General features: G+C 41.1%; 1 protein-coding gene across 4 annotated transcripts in view; it reads left to right on the top strand.

Annotated features, from left to right (window-relative positions):
* HTT (huntingtin) overlaps positions 1 to 13,724 on the top strand; it is a 172,619-nt gene that overhangs the window by 48,793 nt on the left and 110,102 nt on the right. For all 4 annotated transcript variants that reach the window (XR_008377225.1, XM_053577934.1, XM_053577933.1 and 1 more), the window contains exons 7-11: positions 3,032 to 3,173; positions 3,765 to 3,943; positions 7,136 to 7,340; positions 8,658 to 8,705; positions 11,646 to 11,726. Coding sequence is in view for 3 of the 4 variants with exons in the window: in XM_053577934.1 (XP_053433909.1) it covers positions 3,032 to 3,173; positions 3,765 to 3,943; positions 7,136 to 7,340; positions 8,658 to 8,705; positions 11,646 to 11,726 (655 nt within the window). In the remaining variant the exon portion in view is untranslated. The remainder of the gene's footprint in view (positions 1 to 3,031; positions 3,174 to 3,764; positions 3,944 to 7,135; positions 7,341 to 8,657; positions 8,706 to 11,645; positions 11,727 to 13,724) is intronic.

The following is a 13,724-nucleotide window of genomic DNA, read 5'->3' as shown; positions in this document are numbered from 1 at the left end:
CTATCTTATCTTTCTCAGGATGTTCATTGTAGTTTTCCTGATACCTTTTTTTAACCTCTGTTTGCTCTGAATTCCTCCATTCTGTTTATTCTGGTCTTTCTCTTTTTTTTTTTTTTAAGGAATTCACAAAGAGTTTAATTTATTGATTGCATTTATTGATTAAAGTTTATTACTTCACCAGGTACCTTCATGAGTCTTATGCTATTTCCTTAGATTATAAAGACATGGACTGTGCATTTCCTTTAACCAGCTTCCATGATTTGAGTGTGTCCATCAGGTTTCTTGTGTTGAAAAGGTGTTCCCTGGCATGATCGTGTTAGCAGGGAAAGGGCTTTAAGAGGGGATTAGGTTGGGAGCGGCACCTGTGGCTCAAAGGGGTGGGGCACTGGCCCGATGTGCCGGAGGTGGCGGGTTCAAACCCAGCCTTGGCCAAAAATTGCAAAAAAAAAAAAAAAAAGGGGGATTAGGTCATTAAGAGGGATTTATGCTGGTCTCTTGAGATTGGGTTAATTCTGGCAGTAGTGAGTAAATTCCCAAACTCCAGAAACTGGATTCCTTACCCAAGAGCAGGTTGTTGTAAAGCAAGGCTACCTCTCATATTTTGTTCCTTCAAAACATACCCCCTTTCCCTTCTGCTTCTGAGTCATGTTATAACTAATAATGAAAGCCCTTGTCAGAGGTTACAGCCATGTCCTTGGACTTCCCGGCCTCCAGAACCATAAGCCAAAATAAACTTATTTTCTTTATAAATTACCTTGTCTCTGGTATTCTGTTATGATAACAGAAAATAAACTGAGATACCACACAGATTTTCATCTCTCAGCATCTGCTTGTGCAATAGATCACAAGCTCCTAATAGCTATGGTCCTACTATTGTAGATTTTCCCTTCCTGGTCTTTCCTTTTTATGAGGATGGCCATGTTGATCTGAGTGAGACACTGAGAAGCTTATTGGAAGTACACGTCAGGCAGGGCTTGTCCTCTGGTGGACTTCCTAAAGTGATGGGTGGTCAGCCTGCTTTTTAGAGGCATTTTGGAATTATGAGAAATAGCACGATTGGCTTGGCACCCGTGTCTCAGTGAGTTTGAACCCAGCCCAGGCCTGCTAAGCAACAGTGACAACAACAACAGCAAAATAGCGGGGTGTTTGTGGCAGGCGCCTGTAGTTCAGCTACTTGGGAGGCTGCAGCCCAAGAGTTTGAGGTTCCTGTGAGCTGTGACTCCATGGCCCTCTATTGAGGGTGACATAGTGAGACTGTCTTGAAAAAAAAAAAAAAGGAAGAAAAAGCACAATAGTTTCTACTACTTACTAGCACAGGGGTATTTTTATTATTATCAGTATATTATTATGTGGTATTATTACCATATATGAGCCATTATAGTATTGTTATTATTAGTACAATATAAGCACTGTCCGTTAGGAATCTGAGTTACACACAAGTATGACCTAAAGACATTCTTAGGAACATATCTGTAACTGGGAGACCACCTGTATTTAACTTCATCATGGGCTGATTCTTCATAATGATGCTTAACTTTCATTGAGCTTATAAGTTTGTACTAATATAGAAAGAAGTAATGCAAAAAACCACACCATCTCTGGTATACGGGGCTGGCACCCTATTCCTTGAGCCACAGGCACCACCCTATAGAATGATTCTTAATGTACTTTTTCAATGGTAATTTGTGTGTATTTTAAATCAACGTAGGGTTTTTTTGGTTTTGTTTTATTCTTTTAAAGACAGGGTTTTGCTCTGTTGCCCAGGCCCAAGTGCAATGGCAGGATGATAGTTTACTATAACCTCAAACTCCTGGTGACTCCTGCCTTGGCCTCCCAAAGCGCTGGGATTACAAATGTGGGCCACCACCCTAGGCCAATCAAAGGAGTTCTTTAAGATGCTAATATTTTTTCTTGTAGCTAAAAATGTTTGTCACATATAAGTTGACTGGGTTTTCCAGGTAGTGTCTCAACATGAAGCTGGAGGCAACTTGTCACCAGGGGAATCCTGTTGCCTGGTCTGCTCCTCTGCCTCACAATGTCTAGAGGTCTAGTCTGTACACTCACTGAAAGTTGAAAAGCCTCTAAGAACCAGTTTATGCTAACCACACTCTGGAGGAGAAACTTATTTATAAACCATATGCTCCTTTGTCTAAGCATAGCCAGAGCAGAGTCCCTGCTGCATAGCAATTGCTCAGTGGACATTCGGCAATGGTAGGGATCAAATCATGGCTCAGAGCACAGTTAAATAATGGGAAATAGATGGTCCTAGGTAACATAGTCACAATGGTCCTAGGTGACATAGTCACAAACTGATGCCACTAGATGGTCACCCTTTTCCTTCTTTGGACATTTTTGTTAAGACTTTACTTGCCATCATTAGAATTATATCACTTTCCTCTTTGGATTATTCTGATGTCCAGTGAGAAAATCTCACTCTTTCATTTCATTTTCTTTTCTTTCTTTCTTTCTTTCTCTCTTTTTTTTTACTCTCTCATTTCTTGAGAACTCTGAGTGGTTTGCTGTCATATCCTCTTAAGTTGCAAATGTTGCCAATGGTAGATATTTCACTCCTGACAAGCTTAGTGACATTAGCAGCACTTCTACATGTTGTTTCTTAGACGTAGGCTATATTACTATAGTTGGGTAGTATTCTTTTCTCCTTAACTTAGTTATTTGTCATTTTTTTTCTTTACTGTGTTTATTTTATATAGTATAATATTACTAACTGTCCCCAAACACTGTGGGTACGCTGTATCTAGAAGTTGAGACTCTGCCCTCACAGAGGAGATGGATGCTGAGCAGGTCCTCCAGTGAAGGTTATGAAAACGTAAATGGACTGTGTATTTATAAGTAGCTGTCAAATGTCCCATACTTGGGATACTTACATGCATCTGTAGTAGAGCCCCAAACTGTTTATAATTTGGAATTATAAACATGGATTTGGAACTTCTGATTCAAATTAAGTTTTATAAAATACATGATAAGCTTCACAGGAACTTCGTCTTTATCTCTTGGAATTTTGCTTCCTTAGGTTCTGTTAAAGGCTTTCATAGCGAATCTGAAATCCAGTTCTCCTACCATCCGGCGGACAGCAGCTGGGTCAGCCGTGAGCATCTGTCAGCACTCACGAAGAACACAATACTTTTATAGCTGGCTACTGAATGTGCTCTTAGGTAAGGTGGGGGGGTAGGGGGTGGAGCCTCCAGCATTTACTCAAGATAGACCTTTGAAGATCTTTGAGATCAGATGGTTCTCCTGGCTTTTGGACCAGGCCATTGTCACTGGCTGACTGGTGAATGTCAACTGCGTTGGAGTGGCTGTGAGCCTGCATGGGTCCCGTGACAGTGCAGATGCAGCTGTGCCCAGGGTCATATAGCTGCCTTCTTGGCCCTGGCCCTCTGTCTGTGCTGCCTCTTGACTACAGTGAGTCCACAAGGCTTGAGACTGTGCCTCAGGTCCCCACAGGTCCCCTTAGGTCAGTTTACGATTTTTCCTGTAGTCTGGTTAACTGAGGAAATCAGGGCTATAACAGGTGTTAGAGTGAGTGTGTGGATGTGTGGCATGAAGTGACTGCCTGCCTTTCACATTTGGTAGAACCCACTGCAAAGGGCCTTGCTGAGCCTAGGGTGTGGATTTGGGCTGTGTGGTGTATTCTTTCAGTAACGCTTGTGCCATCACCCTCTGTCCCTTAGGGTCTCTTAACTAAGCCATGAGGCTCCAAGCAGCAAGTTAGATGTCAAGGGATTTTATTTCTGCCTTTATAGGTTTGCTAGTTCCTGTTGAAGATGAACATTCCACCCTCCTGATTCTGGGTGTGCTGCTCACACTGAGGTATTTGGTGCCCTTGCTGCAGCAGCAGGTCAAAGACACAAGCCTCAAAGGCAGCTTCGGGGTAACACAGAAAGAGATGGAAGTCTCTCCCTCTGCAGAGCAGCTGGTCCAGGTATGACTGCAGGGTTTCCTGTGGGCCTACACATGAGCATTGGCATTCAGAAAAGCAGTTAATTTGGAAGAGAAATGGCAGAACCATGGGTCAAGAGTGTGGACTCTGGTGCTGGATTGCTTGGAAACTTGTGAAAGAAATGTGGGACCAAATCATGAAGCAAAATAGCATGTAGAATAGTTTTAAGCAAGTAATAGATTATAATGAAATATAACTCATTTGACCATTAAACTTGGGACATTCCCTCTCAAGCAACACATGATAATAACTAAATATTTCTTTTGAGTGTAGTCACATTTTTTTGAGACAGAGCCTCAAGCTGTTGCCCTGGGTAGAGTGCTGTGGCATCACAGCTCACAGCAACCTCCAACTCCTGGACTCAGGCGAGTCTCCTGTCTCCACCTCCCAAGTAGCTGGGACTACAGGCACCCGCCACAACGCCCGGCTATTTTTTTGGTTGCAGCAGTCATTGTTGTTTGGCGGGCCTGGGCTGGATTCGAACCCACCAGCTCAGGTGTATGTGACTGGCGCCTTAGCTGCTTGAGCCACAGGTGCCAAGCCTTGAGTGGTAGTCACATTAATAGTCTTTGTAGTAAATAATATGTACACACGATAAGATATATACTGTTTGTTTTTAATTAAGCTTCTAGGCAGACAGCAGGAGATTTGAATAGTTTACACAGTAACATGTAAATGTAAATCTTAACAATGTAAAAGTAGTGCTGTTGCAAACAGAATTTAGTAGGGGCCAAATGGGATAAAGGAAATGTGAGTGTTGGTTTCCTCATTGTGTCGTGAGGAATGAGATTCTTTTTTCAAAATGGATGGCTAAAGAAATCTAGGTATAAGTAGATTACCTAGAGCAGGGGTCCACAAATATTTTCTATAGAAGCCTAGATAATAAATATTTTAAGATTCACAGGCCCCACCATTTCTGTTGCAACTTCTCAACACTGCCAATTGTAGCCTGAAAGCAGTCACAGACAGTCCACATATGTGGCAATGTTCTTATGAAACTTTTTTTGAGGCAGAGTCTTGCTCTGTTTGTCGGGCTGGAGTGCAGTGGTGTTATCATAGTTCACTGTAGCCTTAGACTCCTGAGCTCAATCAATATAACCTACTTCAGCCTCCTAACTAGCTGGGACTGCAGGCTCATTCTACCATACCTGGCTAAGTTTTCTTACTTTCTGTAGAGATGGGGTCTCACTATGTGCCCAGGCTGCTCTCTTAACTGCTGGCCTAACCCACTCCTCCTGCCTTGGGCTCCAAAGTGCTGGGATTGCAGGCCTGGCCATGCCTGCCCCTGATGAAACAGCATGTACAGAAGCAGATGCAGGCCTGATGACCTGCGGACTGTGATCTGATGACTATGATTTAGAGTTATGGAGATTACCATTAGAAGAACTGAAAGTGAGACTTTCTGTTTTATATTCTTCTACACACTGTTGATTTTTTATAGAAGAAACATGTATTTTATATTATTAAAGGTAGGGTTGGCAAATTCAGCAAATAAAGATATAAGATGCTAGTGAAATTTAAATTTCAGGTAAATAATGAATAATTTTATAATATAAGGATATATTCCATACTGCATGGACATACTTATACTACCAAGTTATTTGTTTGTCTGAAATGCAAATTTAACTCAGTGCCTGATGTTTTACCTGGCAACTCTGGAGTAAAAGAATAATTTCATTATGTTCACATAAAGTGATACTGTATCAAAAACACTAATAAAATTTAACATAATACCTTTACAGTTTTTTGGCAGTTCTTCCTCAGTGGTGCTCATGAAAGAGACAGAGTCTCAAGCTGTTACCCTGGATAGAGTGCTGTGGCGTTACAGCTCATAGCAACCCCAAACTCTTGGGCTTAAGTGATTCTCTTACCTCAGCCTCCCAAGTAGCTGGGACTACAGGCGCCTGCCACAATGCCTGGCTATTTTTTGGTTATAGTTGTCATTGTTGTTTGGCATGCTCTGGCTGGATTTGAACCCACCAGTTCCTGTGTGTGTGGCTGGTGCCCTAGCCGCTGAGTTGAGTTTTTTGATTTTTAAATGTGTGTCTTGCTGATTCATCACTCAGTGTATGTTGAGCTGTCCTTTCCCTTAACTGGTCACTAGTTTCATGAAATGAAGCTCTCAGCATGCCACTGCTCTAGTGGACAACCTTTATTTATTTAATGTTTTGTTTTTTTTTTGGCCGGGGCTGGGTTTGAACCCGCCACCTCCGGCATATGGAACCGGCGCCCTACTCCTTGAGCCACAGGCGCCACCCTTATTTAATGTTTTTTTGAGACAGAGTCTCACTTTGTTGCCCTCAGAAGAGTGCTGTAGCATTTTCATGGCTCACAGCAACCTCAAACTTCTGGGCTCAAGCAATCATCTTGCTTCAGACACCGTAGTAGCTAGGACTACAGGCTAGCTACTGTAGTACATGCCACAATGCCCGGCTATTTTTTTTTTTTTTTTTTTTTTGAGACAGAGTCTCAACTAGTCACCCTGGGTAGAGTGCCATGGAGTTACAGCTTACAGCAACCTCCAACTCTTTCGCTTAAGCGATTCTCTTGCTTTAGTCTCCCAAGTAGCTGGGACTACAGGCCCTGCTACAACACCCAACTATTTTTTTGTTGCAGTTGTTTAGCTGGCCTGGGCCAGGTTCGAACCCACCACCCTCAGTGTACGTGGCTGGTGCCATAACCACTATGCTACAGGCACCAAGCCAGTGCCCAGCTATTTTTAATTTAATTTAATTATTTATTTTTTGTTGTTGTTGCATTTTGGCCAGGGCCAGGTTTGAACCCACCACCCTCGGTATATGGGACTGACGCCCTACTCACTGAGCCACAGGTGCCGCCCCCTAGCTATTTTTTAAAGATGGGGTCTTGCTCTTGCTCAGGTTGGTCTTGAACTTCTGTGTTCCAGCAGTCCATCTGCCTCAGCCTTCCAGAGTTCTGGGATCATAGGTGTGAGCCACCATGCCCTTGCCGCTTTCTTTATTTTTAAGGAATTAATATAATCATGAAAAAAACATGGGAATTTGGAAAGTAACATGGAAGCTAATGATCACACTGGTAGAAGAGAGAGAAATTAAGGTATAAACTTTGTCAACAAAGTACTGTTAAAAAACAAAACAGGAAACCTAGGACAAAGTTTAAAAACTGAACAAAACACCTCTGCTTCTCTGTTTCTAGGTGTATGAACTGACCTTGCACCACACGCAGCACCAAGACCACAATGTCGTGACTGGAGCCCTGGAACTCCTGCAGCAGCTCTTCAGAACTCCCCCACCTGAGCTCCTGCAGGCTCTGACTACGCCAGGCGGCCTGGGGCAGCTCACTGTGGCCAAAGAGGAGTCTAGTGGGCGAAGTCGTAGTGGGAGTATTGTGGAGCTTATAAGTAAGTTAGTAGCAAGGTCCTCTTGTAATTAACTGTGCAGTGATTCTCAGCACCCTCTTTTGCATTATGGACCCTGCAGTGAATTCCTTGCCAGAACCCCTAATTTAGGTAGTATCTTTATTTGACAGGTAGAACTAAAGTTTAAAAAGGCTACGTGACCACACATGTAAGGCCCAGCCTCCTGGCTCTCCAACTCGGCAGCCTTCTGTATCATTTCCAGTGCCATGAGATAAACACACTGGGGAAAGCAGTTCCAGGGTCCTTGTGTTCATTTGCCAGATAGCATCTCCAGGTCAGGAGGGATCTGCATCCACCACCACTTCCCAGCCAGCTCTTCTTTTTCATGCTCTGGGCGGATTGGGCTACCATTGGTGGCTGCCCTGGAGCAAGCAGTGAGTTCATTGGGCCCTTCTGAGGAGAGAATTGCCCTTAGGAGTCGGAATAGATGGGAATCTCCGAGTCCCAGCCTTTATATCTAGGCCTGGCACATGCCGGCTTTTTTTTTAAGAGAGTCTCACTTTGTCATCTTTGGTAGAGTGCCATTGTGTCACAGCTCACAGCAAACTCCAACTCCTGGGCTTTGGTGATTCTCTTGCCTCAGCCTCCCAAGTAGCTGGGACTACAGGCCCCCACCACAACGCCTCGCTATTTTTTGTTGCAGTTTAGCTGGGGCCAGGTTTGAACCCGCCACCCTCCGTATGTGGTGCTGGCACCCTACTCACTGAGCCACAGGCGCCGCCCACACGCACAGACTTAAAATCTTTTGCTGACTGTATTTTCTTTTAGGCCACTGCATATGTGGTCAACCTTAGTGCAGTGTGTGTGGAGCAAGGCTTCACAGCTTCCACAAACTAAGAGAATTTGGCCGAAGTCTAATCGCTAACTCATGTGACTATAAATATCTCCTTGAACCATGAATAGGAAATGTTAACATAACTCATTCACTGTCCTTTGCATTGAAGAATCTTTCTCTATGGAATGCATGCCTTACAAATAATTAGTGAAAATATTATTTGTAATATTCATTTCTAATAAAATTTATACAAGATTTTTAATTTTTTTAATTGGGCTTTTTAGGTGCAATTTATTTTAGTTCTTTTCATTTTTTAGGTTATATTCTTTAGAATTACATATTGGAATGTTAATATAATTTTCATATTGGAATTGAAGTGTTGAACTGTATTGTTTCAGCACTTCCTCTGGAATTATGTTTACATCTTCCCTAGTTTTAAAGTTGAATCAAGCTTTTTGAAGATTTTCAAGTGTCTTCTAGATGATTGCAGATTGTTACCTTACTTTATCTGTTATTTTCTGCAGCTGGAGGGGGTTCCTCATGCAGCCCTGTCCTTTCAAGAAAACAAAAAGGTGATTGTTTCAGAAATTGGAATCTTATGTTGGATCTTACTGTCTCACTGCTTTCTCTGTATTTCCATAATGCATTGGAGTCTGTGTTTGTATGTCTTCTCGGTAGAGTGACTGTATATACATATGTTGCTGGAATCTGAAAAACAGTCCTTAGTAGTTCTGTAGTGCAGCTTTTATAAATTGCTTTTTTATTAGAATTGCTTTGTCATAAATTTTGAATGCATTAGATAAGGGGTCAGTGAGTAGGCATTTTAGCCTTATGGGCCTTAGGGTCCGTGTTGCGGCCATTTACCTCTGCTTTGTGACAGGAAAATCACAGTAGAGTGTATAGAGCCACAGGCTGGCTTTTTTCCAATAACATCTTACTTACAGAAGCAGATGCCTGCTTTAAGGGATGTATGACTGTATTTTATAAAGGCAGCTTACCTTTCCAGTGAATTTTGTCTAGTGTTAGGAATATTATTAAATAGCGCCTTTCGTTTGGTCAGTTGTTTTTATCTGGACCTGGTTATCATTTTTCATCCATATTGAACTTTGTACATATCAAAATAATCTGATGTAATTTATTTCTACTAGGTCAAAGTTTTTGATAGAATCTAGTTTTGGTACACATTATCACTTTGCAGCACCAATTATTTTCCTTTTCAGTGTGGATTTGCATAGGACAGAATTGCTATTATTTTCTATTTTGAAATCTTTAAAAAGACGAATCCTTTTTTTGTGTCACGATTTGAGTGTTTAATTAAGAGCCTAACCCCTATATTATTGGCAGTTTTGAATGGGATCTTAACAGGAATTATATTCTAGCCTTCATTAAATTAACCATTTCCTATAATTTGGAATCAATATTTGGGCCATTGTAGTGTTGGATACTTAATCAGGTTGGAGGTATTCGTGAAAAATTGATATTGTTTAAAAGCTGAAAAGATTCTAGGAAAAGTTAATCTTTACATTCTTGAATTAGGAGACATTTTGGACATGCAACTAAGTTACTCTGATACTTGTTTCTCAGTCACTTTTTCCAGTGACAGTGAAGGTGACTGCCTCACATTGTGGAGATGGATTGTTTTTGTCCTCATTGGGCTGGGATGTGGGATATATCCTGCCTCTTTAATTTTTTCAGTGTCCCCTTACCCCCAATTTCTTTCTTTCTTTCATTTTTTTTTAGAGACAGAGTCTTACTTTGTCACCCTACAAAGGTAGAATGCTGTGGTGTCACAGCTCACAGCATCCTCCAACTCCTGGGCTTAGGCGATTCTCTTGCCTCAGCCTCCTGAGTAGCTGAGAGTACAGGCACCTGCCACAACACTGGGCTATTTTTGTTGTTGTTGTTGTTGCAGTTTGGCCGGGGCCGGGTTTGAACCCACCACCCTTGATATATGGAGCCAGCGCCCTGCTCACTGAGCCACAGGCCCCCCCCCGCATTTCAAGTAGTGGTTTTCAAATGTTTTTGTTGTAGTTACAGAATCTTTTTCTAAGTGAAGTCTGCCAATATATAAGCTAGTTAAAAATTGATCTGTATTGGATGTAGGGTTAGGGTGAGGGTTGTGGGGTGTCCTGAAGCCTGTCTTCTGGTAGTAGCCCTGATCTTATGCCTTCGAGGAAGTTACCTTGCACAGGGCTCTGTGGAACATGCAAATTCCTTATTTGAAGGATAGAGATTCCTTTCATTAACATCTGAATTCATCATTTTGGCATTTTGTTTAATTTTTCAAGTTGCTATGTTAATTTCGTCTGGATTTTGGATTTCCTTTGCTCAATTTTTTTTTTTTTTTTTTTGAGACAGAGTCTCAACTATGTCTCCCTCAGTAGAGTGCTATGGCATCACAGCTCAAAACAACCTCAAACTCTTGGGGTTAAGTGATTCTCTTGCTCCAGCCTCCCAAGTAGCTGGGACTATAGGCACCCGCTACAATACCCAGCTATTTTTTTGTTATAGTTGTCATTGTTGTTTAACTTACCACACTTCTGACCTATTCATTGGAGAACAGTAAAATAAAAATTTACAATAATTATTTATAGATAGCATCATTTAATGTCGTTTGTTTGTAACATAGTCCTAATGATTTAATGAGCTAAATCATATTAAGTTATGTAGTATTAAATTAATTTAGTTATATTATGTATTATTAAATTAATTACATATTATGTAATATATAATTATATATATTAAATCATAATCAGTTAAATCATATTAAGACTTTGTTTGGCCTCTGCACTTGTAGCTCAGCTGCTAGGGCGCCAGCCATATACACCAGAGCTGGTGGGTTTGAATCCAGCCTGGGCCTGCCAAACAACAATAACAACTACAACCCCCCAGAAAAATAAAAACTACAGTTGATTGAGACTCTAAAAAAAAAAAAAAGACTTTTTTTCCCAATAAATATAATTTATTAGAACTTTACAAAAGTAATAATTACTTCATCCTTCAGATCATATAGTGTTTGAGTTCTGATTGTTACCCAGAGTTGAGGAAATTACTAAATGATAAGATGAAAGTGACTTTTATTAATAGATATTAGGGTTTTATATATTAATTCTGATGTGCCATTAAAGATGTGAAATAACTGTTCCAAGGACCAATAGAATTGAATCTTTTGGGTCATAACTTAACATTTTTAAGATTAAATAATACTGTAAATTGTTTAACAATTCAAATCAGTATTTATTATTAAAATACTTTGTGATGTAGTTTGAGAATCAGTGCCTTCAGTTTTTCTTCTTACTGGGTTAACTGGTTTTTATAGTATTCTAAACTTAATATCTCTGCATTCTTTGAGTTTAACACTCTTGAGGTATAAAAATTCTTATGTATGATGAAACTATATGAGAGTAAATTAAATATGCTTATGATTTTTGGTTCAGACTATGCATTTATTTAATTTTTAAAGTACTTATTTTTAGCAGACTTTAAAAGAATTTTGCTGCATTATTTACTAGGCAGAGCGCTCTTAAATGAAGAAGCAGCCTTGGAAGACGACTCTGAATCGAGGTCAGATACCAGCAGCTCCGCCTTTGCAGGTAGTTTCAGTTGGTGGGTGCTTATGCAGACCTTTTATGTACTGACCCTCTTCCAGCACCCTCACTGTGCCGAGAACCCTCCTAGGGTAGCTGTGGAGCCAGCTAGCTCAAGTGGTGGATAACTGGGGCTTCTTTTGCAATGGTGACTTTGAGGGTGTATGTCTGTGTGTTTGCATCATGAGCTGCTGCTGCCCTTGGTCCGGGCTGTTGTAAAGTTGGATTTGTTCCCCCTGACTGTAAGGCTTTGGGAGGGGGCTCGTAGAGATGTCTTCTGGATCTAATGGTTCCCTGCCTGGGAAATTGGAGTGAAAATTTGCCTTTGGATAATTAACTTGAAAGGATCTACATTTGCTTTCTTTCTTTCTTTTTTTTTTTTTTTTTTGGCGATAGTCTCGGTCTGTCACCCTGGGTAGAGTGGTGATGCCACAGCTCACAGCAACCTCAAACTTTTGGGCTTGAGCAATCATCTTGCTTCATCCTCTCGAGTAGCTGGGACAATAGGCATTAGCAACTATGCCTGGATAGTTTTTCTTTATTTTTGAGACAGAGTCTTAACTTGGTTGCCCACGGTAGTGTGCCAAGGCATCATAGCTCACAGCAACCTCAAACTCAAGCAATCCTTTTGCCTCAGCCTTCCAAGTAGCTGGGGCTACAGACACCTACCACAATGTGCAGCTATTCTTTAGACATGGAGTCTTACTGTTGCTCAGGCTGGTCTTGAACTCTTGAGCTCAAGCGATCTAGTTACCTCAGCCTCCTAAAGTGCTGGGATTACAGGAATTAGCCACTGCGCCCGGCCTAGTTTTTCTATTTTTAGTAGAGATAGGGTCCATTCTTGCTTAGGCTGGTCTTTTTCTATTTTTATTTTTTATTTTTTTTATTAAATCATAGCTATGTACATTAATGTGATCATGGGGCACCATATACTAGTTTCATAGACCATTTGACACATTTTCATCACACTGGTTAACATAGCCTTCCTGGCATTTTCTTAGTTATTGTGCTAAGACATTTACATTCCACATCTACTAAGTTTCACATATACCCTTGTAAGATGCACCGCAGGTGTAATCCCACCAATCCTCCTCCCTCTGCCCCCCTCCCCCTTCCCCCTCCCTCTTTTTCTATTTTTAGTAGAGACAGGGTCCACTCTTGCTCAGGCTGGTCTCAGACTCCTGAGCTCAAGCAGTCTACCCACCCTTGGCCTCCTAGAGTGCTAGGATTACAGGTGTGTGAGCCACTGCACCCAGCTGACAGATGGGTTTTCTAATAAATTCTTCATGTACTTTATAAAATACAATTAATTTAAGGCACAATTATTAGATTAAAGAAAGACAGTTTTGTTGTATGATTCTATCCAAAAGAATATTTTTAGGTAAGCAAAAATAAAGTTTAAATATTTGAGAAGGAAAATCTCAAATGAAATGAAAATCTCAAATATTTGAGAAATGAAAATCTCAAAATATCACTGAATGATTCCAGTGATATTTATTTATACATTTAGTTTATAAACTAAACATGGGAGTTTGTTCCTGTTTACAAAAATTGAGAAGTTAATACACAATAAATTACAGCTATCTGGAATAGCAGCAAATCTCAGATACTGACATAGCCCCCCACCCCTGCCAAGAGTGGCCATTGCTCTCATCTTGGTGTGAATCTTTCTGTTGTGGTTTTTCTGTAGTGTTTTTTGTTTTTAAATGGGACTTTAAAAACTGAACTAGGGGCTTGGTGCCGTTCGCACAGTGGTTACGGCGCCAGCCACATACATCGAGGCTGGCGGGTTTGAACCCAGCCCGGGCCTGCTCAACAACAATGACAACTGCAAAAACAACAAAAAAATAGCCGGGCATTGTGGCGGACGTCTGGAGTCCCAGCTACTTCGAGGCTGAGACAAGAGAACGGCTTAAGCCCAAGAGTTGGAGGTTGCTGTGAGCTATGATGCCACAGCATTCTACCGAGGGTGACTCATATAATGAGACTCTGTCTCAGAAAAAA

Source organism: Nycticebus coucang, chromosome 23 (assembly GCF_027406575.1).
Source record: "Nycticebus coucang isolate mNycCou1 chromosome 23, mNycCou1.pri, whole genome shotgun sequence".
NCBI classification, from domain to species: Eukaryota; Metazoa; Chordata; class Mammalia; order Primates; family Lorisidae; genus Nycticebus; species Nycticebus coucang.
Note: the sequence above shows the minus strand (reverse complement) of the source record. Positions and strands in the feature narration are given on the sequence as shown.